General features: G+C 38.2%; 2 protein-coding genes across 2 annotated transcripts; both read left to right on the top strand.

Annotated features, from left to right (window-relative positions):
* The first annotated feature begins 376 nt into the window (after window positions 1-376).
* Window positions 377-10,713, top strand: tmem25 (transmembrane protein 25). The gene is made up of 9 exons (XM_028465477.1): window positions 377-676; window positions 5,060-5,158; window positions 5,332-5,673; window positions 5,759-6,049; window positions 7,425-7,556; window positions 7,629-7,662; window positions 8,487-8,596; window positions 10,010-10,090; window positions 10,207-10,713. The coding sequence occupies exons 2-9, from the start codon at window positions 5,101-5,103 to the stop codon at window positions 10,278-10,280; spliced, it is 1,122 nt and encodes a 373-aa protein (XP_028321278.1). The 5' UTR covers window positions 377-676; window positions 5,060-5,100; the 3' UTR covers window positions 10,281-10,713.
* A 3,840-nt stretch (window positions 10,714-14,553) lies between these two features.
* On the top strand, window positions 14,554-19,097 carry LOC114474898 (T-cell surface glycoprotein CD3 epsilon chain). Its single transcript, XM_028465494.1, has 6 exons — window positions 14,554-14,627; window positions 14,864-14,943; window positions 15,243-15,434; window positions 17,239-17,382; window positions 18,570-18,631; window positions 18,729-19,097. The coding sequence occupies exons 2-6, from the start codon at window positions 14,895-14,897 to the stop codon at window positions 18,783-18,785; spliced, it is 504 nt and encodes a 167-aa protein (XP_028321295.1). The 5' UTR covers window positions 14,554-14,627; window positions 14,864-14,894; the 3' UTR covers window positions 18,786-19,097.

Raw genomic sequence — 19,097 nt, 5'->3', positions numbered from 1 at the left:
TCTGTGGCTTCTCTGCTCTGTGTGCTGCTGCTCTAGTCTGTTCAGCTGCACTGCAGAGTCAGACACAGGCTTTTCAGACTGAAATAATGGAGCTCAGACCGCCTGAGCCTTTTCCTCTGCTAATGTTTGGAGATAACATGGTTAATATAACATGTCCTGTGATAGTGGGTTAAGAACAGGACTGATATTCTTATATCTCTTATAAACAGCACCACACTGATAAGATCATTGCTCAATGATCATTTGGGTCTGTTCTTCATCTCTATGGTTATTCTATCCATCACCAGCTCCATCATTATATTTACAGCTCTGCACCCCTTCCTATCATTTAAAATCCCAGCCTTCCTTATTCTCATGATCTCCCCATATCACTGCTCCTCTACCTCCCTCCCTTCCTCCCTCCATCCTCATCCTCTCAGAGACCGCCTGCATTAGCCCTCCCTCTTTACCAGCACTCTGCCAGCTTGTGAGCGGCACCACTGGAACTATCTGTGTACCGCAGAGAAATCTGTGTTTGTGTTTGTAGATGGGAAATCAACTGAGTCAGGCAGCTCTGCCCCTCATCTCTCAGCTTCATCTCCATCCCTCCTCCTCTCTCCTCCTCTCTCCTCTCCTCATCTGCTGTCATGGAGCTCCAGCAGGCTGAAACACACAAGGGTCTGCACAAAGGGCTCAGGTAAACACACTGCCTGGGTGTCAGATGGCTTTCTTCTTCATATCTGCATGCAGCCACAGAGTGTGAGTGTGTGTTTCATGTAGGATTATGTGTGTAACTCTTCTTCCATGGCTCAGTTCCTGCTTTCAATCTTCCAGGTCACGTGATCCCCAGAAAGCAACCACCAGCAATTACTAATTCCCTGCTTTTACAGTGTGTGTGTGTGTGTTTACGAGTGTATTGATCCAAACAGGCCTGTGTATGTTTTTGTGTTGATGTCATAGACTAACGCTGCAAATCAAAGCATGACAGTGTTGTTTTCCTCTTGCACTGACGTCGAGTTTCCAAGGTGCCATATTCTGATATCCAGCAAAGTAATCCAAAGATTATAACCCATGTTACAAAGACTTGCAGAGAAACTATTTAACTGTTATTTTATAACAAGGCAATTCTATTATTCAATAGCCACCAGTGTCTTTTTCAACCAGAAGTGATGGGACTGTTTAGGAGGTTCTAGCCTTAGAAATGGAAACATTTAATAAAATAATCATAAAAAAAAAAAAAAAAAACATGCAACAGATCAATCCAGTCAAAGAAAACACCCTAGACATGATGAAACCACCACCATGTTTAGACTAATCGATATCAACATTTTATCCTCATGAACTCTTTTCAGATCAATATGTTTTCAGATCCCATCACGTGTCTTACCGCTGACCACTTTATCTAATGATTTTTTAGGTTCCCGCGACCCTGAAAAGGAGTAAGCGTGTCAGAAAAGGGTTGGATGGGGTTTTAGGTGCAATAAATTACTTTGTAACATCATATATTAACTTCTGGGTTTTATTATTGGCTTCCAGATATTAAAAAAATTATAACGTAAATATAATACATACACAGCCAACAGATGCTCCCTAGTTTTGGTCTATCTCAGGATCAAACAGAGGTTGGACGATACACTGAGTTCACGTTAGGTCTCGAGTCGCAATACTTGCTTTTATTCGACTTCGACATATTTACTCTGGGTATGAGCTTTTCAAACCAATAGAAATATAGAAAAATAAAAACAAACCATAACAACTTTGTGTGTAGTAGGTCCTCCCTCCCGATTCCACCCTTGATGATACATCTTGTGATGTTTTGATATTGCAATATCGTTGTACTCTGGGTATTAAGTGAAAAGATATGAAGAAATTTGTTTCCCATTTAGGTGTAGATATCTGGAAGCTTGACTAAGGAGTAGTTTACCATTTTAAACCTTAGCATTGAGCTACTTTAGCTTTAACCAAAACCACAAGTAACCGCCTGAAACAAACTCAACAAAAGGGGTAGTATTGTGAAAAATGTGCTTTATTATGGTTTTGCTACAGTGATATACATTCCTATAATAATAATAATAATAATAATAATTCATTTTATTTAAAAGCACCTTTCTTTACAATAAAAACAGAATAATAAAACAAAATAATAAAAACAGTGCAATACGTTAAAAACAGTAAATACAGAGAAAATAAAGGCATTAAAGATCACATTAGGGATGAGAGTTTGGGAGCAGAACAACTGAAAGCTCTGCTCCTCATAGTACTGAGGCAGGCGGTGGGTACAGGGAGGTGGATGGAGGATGAAGACCTGAGGGAGCGAGAAGGAGTGACAATATGAAAGAGGTCAGACAGGTAGGGGGGGCGAGGTTGGGGATGGCCTTGAAAGTGTACAGGAGGATTTTGAAGTTGATTCTGAATTTGATGGGGAGCTGCTGAAGGACAGGGGAAATGTGGTCAAAGGAGGGGGTTCCGGTGATGATACGGGCTGCAGAGTTCTGGACCAATTAGAGTTTATGGAGGGATTTGTGAGGGACACCAAAAAGGAGTGAGTTACAAAAATCGATCCGGGAAGTGATGAGGCTGTGAACAACAATGGGAGTGGAGTGAGAGAGGGGCGGAGACGGTCTATGTTGCATAGGTGGAAATATGCAGACCGGGTTATGTTATTGATATGGGAGTGAAATGATAGGGAGCCGTCAAGGATGACACCCACTCTTGACCTGAGGGGAGGGGAATACGGTGGAGCTGTCAATGGTGAGGGAGAAAGGGTCAGCTTTGGAAAGGATGGATTTGGTGCCAATGAGGAGGAGTTCAGTTTTCAGTTTCAGTTTTATTGGAATTAAGTTTGAAGAAGTTGGAGGTAGTTTTTCATTTCTGAAAGGTAGTGAATAAGGAAGGAGGGGGGAGTGGAGTCAGGTTTACTGGACAGATAGAGCTGGGTGTCATCCGCAAAGCAGTGAAAATGAATGCCAAATTTTCTGAAAATATTGGAGATAGATGATAAAGAGAAGGGGGCTCAGGACGGAGCCCTGGGGAACACCAGAAGTGACGGGGAGGGCTGGGAATTGAAGGTTTTGAGTTCAATGAACTGAGTCCGGGCTGAGAGGTCGGAGTGAAACCAGTGGAGTGTGAGTGACGCCAATGGAGGAGAGTCTATTGAGGAGAATGAGGTGAGAAATGGTGTCGAAGGCTGAACTCAGAACAAGGAGGATGAGGATGGAGATTAAACCGGAGTCTGCTGCCATGAGGAGGTCATTGGTGATTTTGAGGAGTGCAGTTTCAGGGCTGTGGAGGGGATGGAAACCGGATTGGAATTTTTCATAGAGGCTGTTTTGAGTGAGGTGGGAGTGGAGTTGATAAGCAACATTTTTTTCTAAAAGTTTTGAAATGAAGGGAAGGTAGGAAATGGGGCTGAGGTTATTGAAGTCATTGGGGTCTGTACCAGGTTTTTTCAGAATGGGGGTGATGACTGCAGGTTTAAAGAGAGAAGGGACGATTCCAGTGGATAGCGAGGAGTGCATGATGGCTGATATGAAGGGAAGCAGAGAAGAGGCAGGACTTGACCAGGACTGTGGGGATTGGATTTAGCTGACATGAAAAGGTTTTGGATTTTTTAATGATGTTAGAGATTTCTGACAGGGTGGGAATTTCAAAGGAGGAAAAGGGTTGCATGGGCTTAAGAGGTACGGAAGAGGGGAGGGGGGAGGTCATGGGTGTTAAGTGTTGGTGGATGTTATTAACTTTATCAAAAAAGAAACAGAAGAGGGAGTTACAGGTATCAGAGGAGTAGAAGTGGGAGAGAAAGGTGTCAGGGGGTTGAGTGATGCTATTGAAAACAGAGAAAAGTGTCCTGATATTGCCAGCGTTTGAGCAGATGAGAGCAGAGTAATATTGAGATTTAGCATGAGAGATAGAGTTCTTGTAGTGAGATAAATGAGCTGTAGTATATACGTCTTTGTGGATGGTGAGACTGGATTTCCTCTAAAGCCTCTTGAGCTGACGACCTTTAAATTTCAGGGTGCTTAATTTGGAGGTAAACCAAGGGGAGGAACGGGTAAAGAAAACAGAACGTTATTTAACAGGGACAAGTGAGTTTAGAATGCAGGTGAGGCCATTATTGTACTGAGACCAGTTCATCGGGGGAGGAAGATGAGTCGGGAGTTAGACTCTTAATGCTGGTGCAGAGGGAGTCCATGTTGATGTTTTTAATGTTGTAAAAAGAGATGACAAGGTGGATTGGTGATGGAGAGTTGGATTTTTCCTCTCAATAATACGTCATTAATAAATCCCACAGTGATGGAGCAGGGAGATTAGAACAAGTGAGCCTACAATTACAAGCCTGATCCCTTAACCACTAGTCTCTTTATTCACAGATGATATACTTACGTTCAGTATATAGATAATCCAGTATGTAGATCATCCAAAGCACAGTATGAACGTACACAATCAGTTCCATTTTTAGTAGCCGTTATATCGCCTTGTATTGCCTTTGACATGATCTGACATGTTTGTGACACAATGCGATGCAGCGGTTGGACAAAACCAATGATTATCACCTTAAATGCACTATTCCTGTGGTTAAAAGAGGTGAGAAGGACAAGAGAGTGACTTAGTGGCTTAACTATCCAGTGAGTGTTTGAAACAGCTGACAGCTGACAGTTTACTGCGCTGCTGTTGCCGCATACACACACAAACACCTTGAAGCAATGTTTGTCTGACTCACAATCACGATAGCCACTTAAATAGCCATGTATTTTACTGTAATGGTCAGTTTTTTGGCTGAAAACAATAACAAGAGTGTGTGGATAGCAAAAGACAATGGCTATGGTAATCACCCTCTCTAAGAGCGAGGCATGAAGTCTGCGTCTACAGACACGCCCACTCATGCATATGCATTATGGCCCAAAATACAGCCTGTTTTTATAAGCTTAATGAAAGTGACTTTTCAGTGGGCTAAAACTCCAGAAAATTAACCTCAAATACTATGTAGAACAGCTGGAGATGGGTGAATAACAGCATTATACTGAGAATGTGTCATAGTATCTTGAACAACCTGAACATTTGGGATATCTTGTTCTAACAGGTAGGTGCCAGAGTGCGTATGCGGTCCTGAGTTGGGCTAGAATGCAGTGGGCGGCCTCTGCTGTGGTGTTTTTGCACACTCTGGCCTTGTCCTGGACAGGTAGGAACACTACCCAGCTATACACGACTTTAATCCGACTTGAATAACTTTTACTGAGCTAGATTGAATGTTTTGCCCATTTACATTCAGGCTAAGCTAACCTATGTGAGTCTGGAACATAATCTAAGATTGGGTTTGTCAATGTTCTTGTGTCCTCTCTACTGTTGTCGCAGGTGCAATCGGAAACACCCCCAAAATTGATGGTCAGCATCACGCCGCTTTCACACTCCAAGAGAACATGACCCACAGGTTTAACTGCCAGTCAGACAGCTGGGATCCCCAAGCCCCTCCCTTACTGACATGGTACCTGAACGGTGAGCGGCAGAAAGAGCCTCCATCAAACCAAAGGCGCCTTGTGACATCTCGAAAGCAACCTAATGTCAAAAGACCAGGGATCCAGCACAACAGCACCTTCCCTTTAAAGGCCAAGAAGTGGGACAGGGAGCTGGTTTGCGTGGCCTCAAACCCCAGAACTGGAAAGAGCTACAACGCCACAGTAATGCTCAATGTCCAGTGTGAGTGCCAGTGAGTTTTTGTCAGAAGACTGAGAAGATTATTCTATTCTGAGTGCTGAATTCTTCCTTTCCTTTGTGTCTTCAGTCCAGCCTGAAATCCTCAGGGTCAAAGCCCAGTACAGTGAAACCTCAGACCCGGGTCTGGCACTGGTCCTCTTTGCCTTGGTTCGCTCCAATCCGCCTGCAACAATCACCTTTGTGGACCAGTCCGGGCAGCTATTGGCCAACACATCCGACTTTCTCATCCTCGACTCTCGAAGTTATCCCTGGTTGACAAATTATACATTTAGAATAATGCTCAACAGCTTTTCAGGGAATGTCTCGCTCAACGCAAGCAACAGTGTGGGAACAGTGCAAAACAATCTAACCCTGGCAGGTCAGTAGTGGAGGAAGAAGTTTGGTAAAAAAAAGTCATTTATAATTAATGTTTTATATATATAAATCTGCCCTCCTGTCTATGTATTAGAACTTTAACTTTTTAATTATTATCATTTCTTAAGTGCCATATAGTGTAAAGGTGGTTGATGTGTTGTTCGCTTGGTTTTGAAATAATGGGGTAGGGAAAAAGAAAAGCAAGCAAATAAAAGAAATCAAACCTTGCCACACGAAAAGTGAGTTGAGTTTGGCCACCTTTTTTCAGGTAGTCACACAATTATCAGCATACATTCAATATGTATACATATATATAGTGCCTAAAGGGAAAAGTTCACAGGGCCAAGTGCTTTCAATTTCCTAGCTGGAGTGAAAATATCTCTAAATGTACAAAAATTAGACACATAATGTAGTTATTGAATGACTGTGAAACCACATGTTGACTTTTTAGGAAGATGCAAAACCAATTGACAGTTTTCTAACTATACCATCAAGAATATTTTTTGAAGGCATGTTAACCCTCTCATTACTGAATTCAAGCTGGACAAGTGACCTGTTGTTAGCCTAGCCTAACATGTTCTTTCCAATGCTAATAAAACCACCTACGCTAGCTATTAGCCCAGTAATTATTACACTGAGAATCTACAAACACTATCCTCCACTGACAAAACAACTGCGATTGAAATGCTTGCCTTAAAGCTGCACTACCTGAATCTTGAACCATGACATAGGGGCATGGCTGAATTCGAATCGTAAATCCCACCCCTCACTCTGATAATCCCTCCCGGTCTCCTCCTCTCACGGAAGTGCACGAAATCGCACACGAGAGCTGAACGTGGGTAAAACACGTAAAAGGATTCACACAAAATATAGGAAAACAGAACATTAGATGACCTGCCTAGAAGGAAAACAGCCACTTGCACGTACAAAGTTAGTCCAAGACTAAAAACAAGTTTGCACCGTGCACATGCTTCACTATATTACGCCACAGCCAATGAGGAGGCTCCTTCATGGGCTCTGCTCACCCTTCCTTTCTCTAAATCCTGTGATTGGAGCTGGAGGGGGTGACCGCCAAGATTTTGTCTTCCAGGGTTTTTATAACTAAAATAATTAATTATAAGGCACAGACAGCACGCAGTCGAACAATTTTTTCAGAAATGATTACTTTTACGATATACTATGTGATGCTAATAAGAATCTTTCTTTTAATTAAAGAAAATAATTTGAGTACCCCAGCTTTAAATGAAAAGTCTGCTACAGCATTGATGAAACACATGTCGGCCTATTGTCATATTCATTCGTGTACAGGAAGTGGCTTATTTAAACAAAACACTGTTTCCTTTTTCCTTGAAACCAATTCTTTCCCATTCTCCTTTCAGAATTCCTGCAGTCTAGTGTAGAGGTGCCCATGTTGGGAATCGTGACTGGTGGATCCATGGCCTTCATGGCCCTCCTCATCCTCAGTCTGATAGTACTCTGCCTCATGCAAAAAACCCAGAGCAAAACCTTTGGTGAGATCAGCTCTGTGTGTGTGTGTGTGTGTGCGCGTGTGTGTTAACATTGTGTTTTGTGGTATGTTACAGATGAGTCAGTGGAGATTGTGATGACTAAAAAGAGGTAATGTAAAAAAAATACTGTTCATGGGTGATGGTGAAAATGGCAGACCTAGTATTATTATTTGTATGAGCTCAGGAAACCCAAACTGAAACATAATTATTTGGTTAGCCCGATAAAGAAAAAAAGGTTGCTTGAATCAGTTTAGAGTCAAAATTATGAACAAGACTAATTATTAATAGCAAGTATTTCTAAAATGATTCTGTCCACAAAAATCTGATAAAAAAAAAAAGACCTCAAATTATATCACAAATGCTATATTTCAGTTTGCATTTGTTGTTTTGTTATTCTGCGGTATATTAAATGTTGATAAGCTTTGCCTGCTTATCATGATTTACAGTGGTGGAGACTATCATAGTTTATTACTGATAACGCTGTGCACACTAATTCGTTCACAGAGCAAACACAAAGTCAAACTCATTGGATTATTACAGAAACAGAAACAGTTTTATTGCCAGGTATAGTTTAGACAATGAGAGGAATTTGTTTTGGTGGGATCGGTGCAACAATAAATATAGAGAAAAAAGACAAGAATATAGATATAATAACAAAATATATATAAAAAGTGTCAAAAAAGAATAAAAGAAGAATTTGTTTGATGAAGTTCAACTTTTTTTAAATTATAGTCTTTGTTTTTTTTATTTTATTTGGATCTCCATTAGCTTCCATCAGTTTATAAAAACCCTTTCATAATCCCACTGACTTTAACAGTTGCTTTTCACAGACATATTGGACAGAGTGCGTCCTATCTGCTAAATAAAGGACGGGTAGTTTTCTGTTTTTAAATGGATAGTTATGAACCCTATCTCTGATTATGTGATTCACAGTGACTCAGTTAATATGAAAATGGAAAAAGCTGTTAAGACCAAGATCCCCAGAGAGAACATGTCCCTACCTGCTAACCTGCAGCTCAATGATCTCAGCACATTAAGAAAAGGTAAGAAAGGGACCTGTTACACAACTACTGAAAAATGTTTCACTTCGGGGTAGTTAAGATCAACATTTTATTAACAATTTTAATTTGTTCTGGATCACTATGGTTTATGGAAGATACACACCACAGGTGTTTGAGCTTCAGAAATAGGTTCCACCAGTGAAGATGGGAAAAGGTGGAAAAGGTTGTCTGGTCTGGTGAATTGCAGCTCTTTCGGATCAATGCGGTTCTTTGGTTATGTAGAGTTCAGTTACAGAGTTTTGGGACAGAATTGTTCTTGAGCCCACCTCTCATCAAGATTTCCTCTGACAAAGATGAGCTCCCACTGCACTACACCAATGATTTGGAGTTGTTCAAATAGGCAAAGATTGACAATCAGATGCACACATTCTGCCATTCAATATGGAACATACGAAACATGCTCTGTAGATTTATTTATTTATTCGGTTAAAGCTGCAGTATGTAGAATTGTGATAGCTTCACGCTCCCCTCTCCCCTATCAAATGAGTCTTGAACCTCCTTTACTGGCATCCTTGTGATGAACGTTTGCAAGAACTCGCAAAACTTTGCAGCTCTTAGCGACTTTTTCCTCAATAGAGACTAGTGACAAATGTAGGGACTTTTTCTTGTGTTATTGGCGTTTTCTAATGTTTTAGAGAGATGAAAGCATGTATCACTCGCTGCTGTGACGACAGTAAGAGGCTCACAGCTGTTCCTCTGCCTCCTGATCCTAGCTGCTGATCAGAGCAGACAGACAGACACTTCACATCCAGACTGTAAATTAATTACATCTGTTTTCTTCACCTTGAATATGCTTCTCTTAGATTTACAAGCTATTTATCCCATCTGTTATCACTCTCTCTCTCTGACTTGGTATGTGGGGCAGATCTCACGCAGCACGCCCCACATGTCAAGTCAGAGGGTCCTCCGCGGAGTCCATTTAGCCCAAACATGTTTGTGCTTTTAGACTTTTGCTTCTCCACTTCGGTCTTCCTTTTTCCGCTTGCTTTGCTGTGTAACTGCTGTGCCTAACACTACGATGGGGACTTCTGCGGGAACGTCCGCCATTGCACTGTCCCTACTCTCAGATTGTGAACTTTTAACGAGCAGTTCGAGCAGCCAATAGTAATGCCCAAAGCAGCTCATGGAGCACTCGTTTTGTAGAAAGATCTCTGATTGGCTGAAATCCAGCGTCATATACTGTACCTAGTTTTCTAAAGCTCATTTACAGAGCCAAGAGAAGGAGAAGAGATTCACTGTCCACTCAGAACACTTTGGATTACAATATGCTCAAAGTAGATTATGGATTTTTGACCAAATGACACAAAAATAAAAACTTATATACTGCAGCTTTAACTCTTCCCTGCTCTTCCTGTTTTTGTGTGACCACCATCTTTGCTCCCCAACCTGATGAAGCTCGAGAGATGGCACAGCGGATCAGTGTGGGAGAGCAGAAAGAAGAGGAGGAAGATCTGTCCTTGGCCTACGCTGCCAGAGGTCAGGGAGCTCCCTCAGCAGCAGATACGCTTCTTTTTGGAAATGGACTTGAGGTTTTTGTCAGAAAAACAAGTGAATGATCTGCCCTTTTTCACGATAACTCTTTGTTTTTACAGGTTTTGCCAGATATCCAATGGTGGGCTATATCTATAAGGTGAACAGCACAAGCAGCGAGGAGATCTGGCTCTGATGGTTAATGGAGGTCATGTTTAGCCATGTACTGTACCTGCATGCCTAACAACTTCAAATGGTTCTGCTGTACCTGAACTTCTGAACTGATCTCTGATCTGGACCAGCAGAACATCGAGCTGATCTTGTTGTTGGGATCTCAGGAGTTTCTGCAAGACTTCTGACATCAAAATTGACATTAACGTCACATATGCAGCACCAAATGGTTGATTTGTTACTTTATTTTTGTGTGACGTGAGTACGGTAGTTGAATATTGAACATGTTTACCATACATATTTTTCTTTACCCCCATGCTAACACCCTCTGCCTTGTAACATTAGGGAATGCACTATCCGCTATCAGACTATGAATGTGAGCTGTTATGTTGATGTGTATTGTCTATAACAAAAGGGTGAAAACTGTACCATTATATCATTGCTATGGACATGTGATGTGTACTTTTATGTATATGGATATGTGTGCACAAAAGAGAATATATAATAAAGATGCTATTATTCAGATTGGACGAAAGCAAATGCGTGCACACAGGGATTTATATAGTGCTCACCAGGGGGCGATGGAGAGCAGCTTTTGGGTTAAACAGTGGAAGAAATGGAGAAGGAGGGAGGCAGAGTAAAGACTTTTCTAACAAAGGCAGGTGTGTATGTGTGTGCGTGTGTGTGTGTGTGCGTGAGCGTGTGCGTGTGTGCGCCAGCTGTAAGCACTAGGTCACAGGTTTTTGTGGCTTTTGTGTGAACAGGAAGTGAGTTGTGTTGTGGGACCATCTTTTGCCTCCTCTTTCATTTCATTTATTCATTTGAGCAGCATATCACAAACTTATTTTACATAATAACAAAACTAAAACAATTGCGTTTAAAAGGAGCAGGAAGAAGTTCAAGTAACTCCTAAACACCTACCCCTCGTTTCTCGTACATCTAAAACATCACTTGACAAACTTTCTTTCTTTCTTTCAGCACAACGAGCGTCTGTCACAGAAACATGATCATAAGATACACAACATGGAAGACATTGCTGAATCAAAACTTTAATCCTAAAACACACAATCATGATGGTGACACGACCTTTATTCAAATTGATAAAGCTGTTTGTCTTTGTTTCCACAGAAACCATCAACATGTAGCAGTTACTAGGGGTGTGTATTGCCTGGCGATACGTTTCATATCCCAATACATAGGTCACAATACGATACGATATATCCCAATAATAAGTATAAGGCAACTATTGAGATTTTTTATTTTATTTTTTTTATATATATGACAACTAATCTGTAAATATGTACACTCTCATGATAACATTATGTATATAAATATATTTTATTGGCATATTTTACCCTCAAAACATTGGCTTTAACATGCCATGTGCCATCAACTTTGACTTTAGTGCAACATGGCTTTAATGCAACTTAACTGAGGTATATGCCTAGAACAACAAATAAATGCAGAAAGTTAGTACTTTCTTTGTAGATTTTATTGAAAAATCACAAGCTGGTCAACATGCCCAGGTTTCAGCACTTCTTTGTTCAGTTACGATGTCTCCTGCTGTGGAAAAGACTTCCCTGGTTAAATAAAGATTAAAAATAAAAAAATACAAAAACAATATGGATGCATTTTGAATCGATTCGAGAATCGCGTGATTTAATATCGCAATATATCGCCCAATCAATTTTTTTCAATACCCCTAGCAGTTAGCATGAGCTAACAGACCAGTTAGGCCTAACCCTGCACCAGTAACAAGAATGGCCAACTCTCGCCAGGATTGGCATCAAGTCAATTCTGCTGCTATGTTTGGAAGTTAACTCAGCTTGCAAATGTGCTGACATGTTCCTAAACCACATGTAGGTGTGCTCATTAGCTACCAAGCTGCTGTAGAATTTAGCAAACTAAGAATAATATTGATGATAATACTGATGACATCGCAGCACTAAAGGCTTAAGAGACAGAGGGAAGGCAAGTGTTTGGATCTGACCCTGGATTGTGGGAACGCTGTCCAAATGGCAATTCACAACTCATCACAATAATACACTTTAGTTAATAGATCTAAAGCTGGATAATAAAACGTCGATTCTAATTTGTGTAAGAAATGTCTTTGGAGTCATTTATAACAACTTTTAGCCTTCAGATACATGTAATATACCTTATATTTTGGAGATTTCAGACAATCAGTACCGGTAATCACTATCATGTTAAAGGCTTAGTGCTCACTCTTTAAAAGCAATTTTCTTCCATGTCTCTTTAATAAATCAAGGAAGTTCTGCGTGCGGGTGAGTGTGTTTGTGGAGCAAATTTCTCCCCGACAAGGTGTCTGTTCGACCTGAAATTTTTTTGACTGCTTGCACATAGGTTGAGTGTGTGCATGCATTATTTTGAACTTAAAAACGTTTATTTGTATTTTATTTAGCTCGGACGGGACATTCATGTTTACCCAGAAATGAAACCTATTCAGTTTTTGACCTCAGTGTGAGGGGGCGCTAGCGCACCAATCTGTTCATTTACAACCTCTAATAATAGTAGAAGAAGACCCTCCAGTCCACAAAAAAAGTCAATATTAGAAAACAATTTTGTGCTGCTAAAAGCTATTTATGTGTTGCAAAACGGTTATTTTCATTTTGTTTTGAGATTATGGTTCCCAGTTTTGATCGCGTCGTGATACTTCTGGGTTTGTTTTTTCTCTCTCTTAAGTCTCACACATTGGGCGTGAGACACACGCATTTCAACAACCTGTGACGGAGTATGTTAATGCGCGCGTCTGATGCATGTGTGAGAGAGAACCCACGGAGGAGATGGAGAGAGTCCCACACGGCAACCAGGAGTAGCGAGTCTCACACACGCACACATGCACACACACGTCTCAAAACATGCCCTCACCACACACAAGGTAGTTATAATAAAACTATACTAAATGGGCAAAATAAAACAAGAAACTAAACAATATTTATACAAAAAGTACACAAAACGACAACAGAAATGCACAAACATATATACAAAAATGCTCCAAAAACACACAAAATGACTCCAAAATACAGAGATTACAGAAAAATACACCGAACGAAAACAAAAATATGAAAATGAGTCAAAATACACAAAACTAAATATTTATATACAAGATGACAAAAGAAAAAACGATCAATCTGTCAATCCTTTTTGTGTTCGGGCCGGGTGAGGTTTCCTGTGTTGAGTCAAAATAGTCCGCACCAAAAAATGTAGAAAAATACACAAAATGACTCCAGAGTCACACTACTATGGCGACCAAAAACTATAACTACAAAAAAGTGTACAAAAAGCCAATAGAAAGATACAAAAAAAAACACATAATGACACCTAAAAACATACATTACAGAAAAATACACCAAACCAAAAAAATATGAAAATGAGTGAAAAAAACAACAAACACATTCATCATGTGCATGTTCCATATAATTAAACCATGGAAATCACACACACTATTTTACTTTGTACACCCCTTTATAACACTACAGAGTATGTACACCTCTTTGTCTATCCAACCTTCACACGCATACTCATTTGGCCATAACTCACACTTAAGCTCCCACTATATGAATACATACTTCAGACGGGCACTGTAGTAGTATAATTTAAGATAAGGAAAAATAAATAGGTCGACGTGTGGATGCACTCTTATGAAATATCTAAAAAATAAAAAGCTACACCTGAGCTAACATTGGGAAGCTCTTGTAACAAAAAGAAAACAAACACAAGTTGTTAATGTGTGCTAATGTATCAAAATGTTATGGGTTCTCTCCCTGAACACGACTGTTGGTTAACTTAGGTAGACATTTGTGCAGAAAAATAACTATAAGTATATAGTACTGAAACAAAGAGATCATATTTTGGGAATTGATATATTTTAGTAGAAAAGATTATAAAATAACTTAAAACATTGTCCCTGAGACGGTGATTGTAACAGAGCTCCATACCAAAACTTAAATATTTAAATACATAATTGTTTTTCCTTTTTTTTTCTTTTACATATGTGATTTCTATTTTTTTTTTTTTTTTTTTTTACTTATTTTGGCTTTGTGAAGTCGTAAAAAGTAACCACTTCACAAGTTTCATATAGCCATAAAGTGCTTTTGTAAGTTAAACAAAAGTTTAACTGTCGTAGTTTTGACCAAATAATCTACATTCCAACATGTTTTTTTTTTTGTGTAAATGCTGAAGTTTCTTATATTTAGTAAATAAAGTCCAGATCACTGAGAGAGACATTAAAACTTGCAGATGAAAAAAGCCTCTACTGGGATGGAAATTCAACCAATCACACACACTTCCTTGTTATGCGAACACATGCACACTGAGACAAAAGGAAAGAACCACTGAGCTTCAATTCACGGTCAGTTCATCAAATAAATGTCATAAATGCTTTTTATTTTACAATGAAATTGTCATTTTCTTTTGGTAATTTTATATAGTTCTATAAAACTATGACCTGTATGGATATTTATTTTGAATACCAACAAAAACAGTGTTTTTCTCTGAGGTTGTTAACTCAACAAAACTTAAATATCTGATCTGAGGCAAAACAGTTTCATTTAAAATGACCAAAACTATTTTCTTAATCTCCTGCAGAACCTGGAGAACCTGGAGAACCACCTACACAATGATCTATGTTTGGATACTTTGTTTTCTGCAGCTTTTGACGCTGACAGGTAAGAACTGACAGGAAACAACCAAAGGGATTACTTTGATTATATTTACCAGTTTTTTTTATTTTTTTTTATTAATAACAATGAATGTTTCTTGTAAAATATGCACTGTCAAATGTTACAGTTTGATCAGAAATGTCCTTTCTGTTTGGGGTTTCAATGTTCTTCCTGTGTTTACGTGTGTTGTTCTCCGGGTTTTCTTGCAAACGCGTGAGAACATTTAAGCTAATTGTGAAAAAGTGAATTTGGTGAATGTGCGTGTGTGACTCTGCGTTCTGTCCTTATCTTTGTTTGTTCCTCAGCATCACAAAAAGGTGGACAGATTAATGTGGATAACTTATCTGATGGAATTAAGCTCAGTTGTCCAGGCAACAGTAAGTTTGAAACAGGGGAACCAAACAAGCAGCTCGGTTACAGAGACGAGAACTCCGGGGAGTACCAATGTGTCAGCGACAGCAAACACGTCACTGCCAAGATTTTTGTGAAGTTTCGCAGTAAGTCAAAAATAATGTTCCTTACATCAACATTGTTGGCTTATGTTCACATCTAATTATTATACATCATGGGTAACACTTTATAACAACCATCATCTATAAAAGGTAAATAATGGTAAAGAGATAATTAATTCACCTTTATTTAATGGGCATTTACTGTTAACAATGAAATGATAGTTCATATTGTTTTTAATGATTTGTAATGCCACTCTATCATAACCAGATTATCTTCATTAGTTATAAATATTACAAGAATTAGTTGCAACTCTATGCTATTGATTAACATATATTTAAATGGTTTATAAAGCTTGTATAAAGCAATTGTTAAAGTTTTATAAACATCAATTCAACTTTATAATGACCATCCAACTAATGTTTATGGATGCTCTACACAATGTTTATCAACCATTTACAAAGTATTATACACATCTGTTCCAGCTTTACAATAACCATCCAGATAATGATTGTAGATGGTTTATAAACCAATTATTAACCATTAGTAAAGTATTAAATATCTATCTAAAACATCATGTTAGTAAGGGATTGTAATCTTCAGTTCCAACTTTATAATAACATCCAATTAATGATAATAGATACTTCATAAAAAATTTATAAACCATTATCAAGGTTTATTAATCCTTTGTTAATCATTAACAACCACTTTATAAAGTGTATCATATGTAATAATGTGTGCGTCAATAAACTGTTTATAAAACATGAATTATAGCATTACAAATCATTAAAAAACATTATTTACTATCATTTCATTGTTTGTTAACAATAACTATTAACTAAAGGCTAATTAACTATCTATTTACCATTATTTACCCTTTATAGATGATAGTTGTTATAAAGTGTTACCAAATCATGTCAATGACTCTCAATTTGTGTGTTTAACCTGAAATTGGTCATAGTTTTGTTTATATGCGTTGTGGCCATTTTGCAGAGACAAATAAAAGTAACAAATGTTATTTATTGATGAAGCCATGTGTGCAGTGGGTTCTCATCATTTCATAAGTCCAGTGTGTTGTGTCTTGTGTCACAATTTAAAATCAACTTTTAGTTGTTTTTTTTTTAAAGGAAGGCAACAGAAAACAACGGCGGAGATTATTTTTCTTCCAAGTATCAACAGCTCATTTATTATTCAAGGTTTAGAAATAGAAAAGAATAGAAAAGGAAAAAATAGAATAGAAAAGAAAATGATAGAATAGAATAGAATACAACTTTATTAGTCCCCTGATGGGAAATTCACTTTTGCAGCAACACAGTATAAAAGCAGAACAAAAATAAATACTAACATAGGATAATAATAATAATAATAATAATAATAATAATAATAATAATAATAATAATAATAATAATAATAATAATAATAATGCATTGTAGCCACAGCTGCCCTGGGGCAGACTGACGGAAGCAAGGCTGCCATAGTGCTCCTCCGAAAACCACCAACACATTCATGCTAGGCAATGTGGGTGAAGTGCCTTGCCCAAGGACACAATGGCAGATACCACTGAAGCGACTGTCTTCCATCCAACTACTAACCAGGTCCAGACCTGCTTAGCTTCAGAGATCTAACTAGATTGGGCATTGACATGCGGTATAGCCGGTGTGAAATGTAGACATCCATAAATTAGAAAAATAACAACAACAACAGAAGAAAAACAACAAATGTGCAAATGACAATTGAGGAATTGAGTTGTTGAATTATGATGTTGTTGTACGTTTTCCTTCTTATTGATAAATATCTGTGGCATTTCCAGATGTGAAACAACTGTGTTTGCATTTGTTCTTTTGTTTCCAGCGTGTGACAACTGCATAGAGATGGATATGGCTTCCATCATAGGAATAACCATAGGAGACGTGGTGGTTACCATCATCATTGGAGTGGGCGTTTACATCGTGGCTAATCCAACTCGCGGAACTTCTGTCCCCCCCAACAGGAAACGTAATACGCACTGTTTTTGTAGCCTGTTTAGTGTGTCTGTCCTTGTCATCCTGAACGCTACATAGTCAGCAATATAGACAGTTGATTAAGATAAATGCCAATGGTCAACATAATACAAGTGGTGCATAGAATATGAAACGTTTCTTGGAATGCGTTTATATCGATATATTAGGTATTAAGAAATAGAATTTTGTTGGGTTTTAAAAGCAAGTTACCTTTAGCATAGCCGTTTTTGCTAATACTGTAGGATTGAAAAAAAAAAAAAAAAAAACTTTGACGGTGTAGAAAATTTAGCTTGTATTAGCTTTACATTTTAATTGTATTGTATCCATTTTGATTGTATTGGACGGTAGATTCATGCTTAAAAGTTAGTAAAATAAATGTAATCATTAAATCAAATTTATTGTAAGTTTGAAAGAAGAAAGAAAAGCAACAAAAAACATTATTCTATCAAAAAAGAAAATAAATTAAGATTATTTGTGCACTTTCTAATAACGGTATAATAATTATTGTAAGACTATATGGAAACACTAAGTATGAAAATATTTGTACTGGTAAATAAAACAGTTTTAATCAACATGATTAACAACAACCATCAAAAACAACTCAACAACACAATAAAAGTTCAATATTTCTTAATTTCCTCCATCAAGTGTTACATTTAATGTCAGGCGTCTTTACCGTGGTCAGTAGAGCTAATATTACTATCATATTACTATTCACTATGACTTTAAGTTATTATTTATATTTATATTATTTTGCCTTGTCTGCACATGCTGTTGAAGGTCAACACTACATGAACAGCAATGCATTTTTTGTTATTGGAATTAAATGAATGAATTTATTCTATTGCATAATTGTGACCATCCCTAAGGAGGTGTAAGAAACACTTTATTATAGGGAGGATATAAAACAAGAGGGCAGTGTTTCACCTGGGTGAGGGGGAAGGGAACAGGGAAGAGGGAGTCAGGGTAGGGAAAATGGAAGGGGTGGGGAAGAGGTTATTTTTTTCAAACCCATTGATAATAGCGACATATTGTCACAACTTTAGACTTTGGTAAAGCTGGCAACACAAGGTTAGAATGATTGGTGAGAGGACATCAACATATTTATGCACAAACACTTTGTCAAGTTTTGTTCAAATGTGATTACTTTGGTGTTAATCAAAGCTTTGCATTTACTGACAGGGTCAGATGGGTATCCTCCTATGTCTCATACAGCCAGAGGAGATGCTAATGACCATTACCAGGTAATCTGATATTAACCTTTAATCTGGTATTTACAGTTTGGGATTAGATTAGCACATTTGTTTCATGGTTTTCCTCCTTCTTCCTCACCTACTTCAGCAACTGAGACAGAAAAGCCCAAAAGACCTCTACGGAGACCTGAAGACTGCAAGATAAAAGGCTCATTGCTGAATATGCATTATTCTCTCTCCTGAGAGCTGAACTTATTCCCTATTTTACAGATTCCGAGACTCCAGCCATCTACGTGGGTTTTTAAATCATAGACATATAGGAACGATTTTATTCCTCTTGGTCAGTAGGTAGACCATTGTTGATTGCTGAGTCATTTAAAAAAAAAAAAAAAATTATATATATATATATATATAGCATAAGTTGTGTCCTTGTTGGCACAAGTTTGGAAATTACTGGGCTAGTTATTTGGTAGATTAATTAAACCCAGTTAATGGAAATAACACATATACTGACTGA

Source organism: Gouania willdenowi, chromosome 13 (genome assembly GCF_900634775.1).
Source record: "Gouania willdenowi chromosome 13, fGouWil2.1, whole genome shotgun sequence".
NCBI classification, from domain to species: Eukaryota; Metazoa; Chordata; class Actinopteri; order Blenniiformes; family Gobiesocidae; genus Gouania; species Gouania willdenowi.
The sequence above is the reverse complement of the archived record's forward strand: the minus strand, read 5'-3'. Positions and strand labels throughout refer to the sequence as shown.

What these genes read in the sequence shown, in the direction of transcription:
- tmem25 (XM_028465477.1), top strand. Translation starts at nt 5,101, where the DNA reads ATGCAGTGGGCGGCCTCTGCTGTGGTGTTTTTGCACACTCTGGCCTTG. An exon ending in AAACAATCTAACCCTGGCAG is followed by an intron (nt 6,050 to 7,424) that starts GTCAGTAGTGGA and finishes TTCTCCTTTCAG; the next exon opens with AATTCCTGCAGTCTAGTGTA. An exon ending in ATTGTGATGACTAAAAAGAG is followed by an intron (nt 7,663 to 8,486) that starts GTAATGTAAAAA and finishes TGTGATTCACAG; the next exon opens with TGACTCAGTTAATATGAAAA.
- LOC114474898 (XM_028465494.1), top strand. Translation starts at nt 14,895, where the DNA reads ATGATCTATGTTTGGATACTTTGTTTTCTGCAGCTTTTGACGCTGACA. An exon ending in TGTCCCCCCCAACAGGAAAC is followed by an intron (nt 17,383 to 18,569) that starts GTAATACGCACT and finishes ATTTACTGACAG; the next exon opens with GGTCAGATGGGTATCCTCCT. An exon ending in ATGCTAATGACCATTACCAG is followed by an intron (nt 18,632 to 18,728) that starts GTAATCTGATAT and finishes CACCTACTTCAG; the next exon opens with CAACTGAGACAGAAAAGCCC.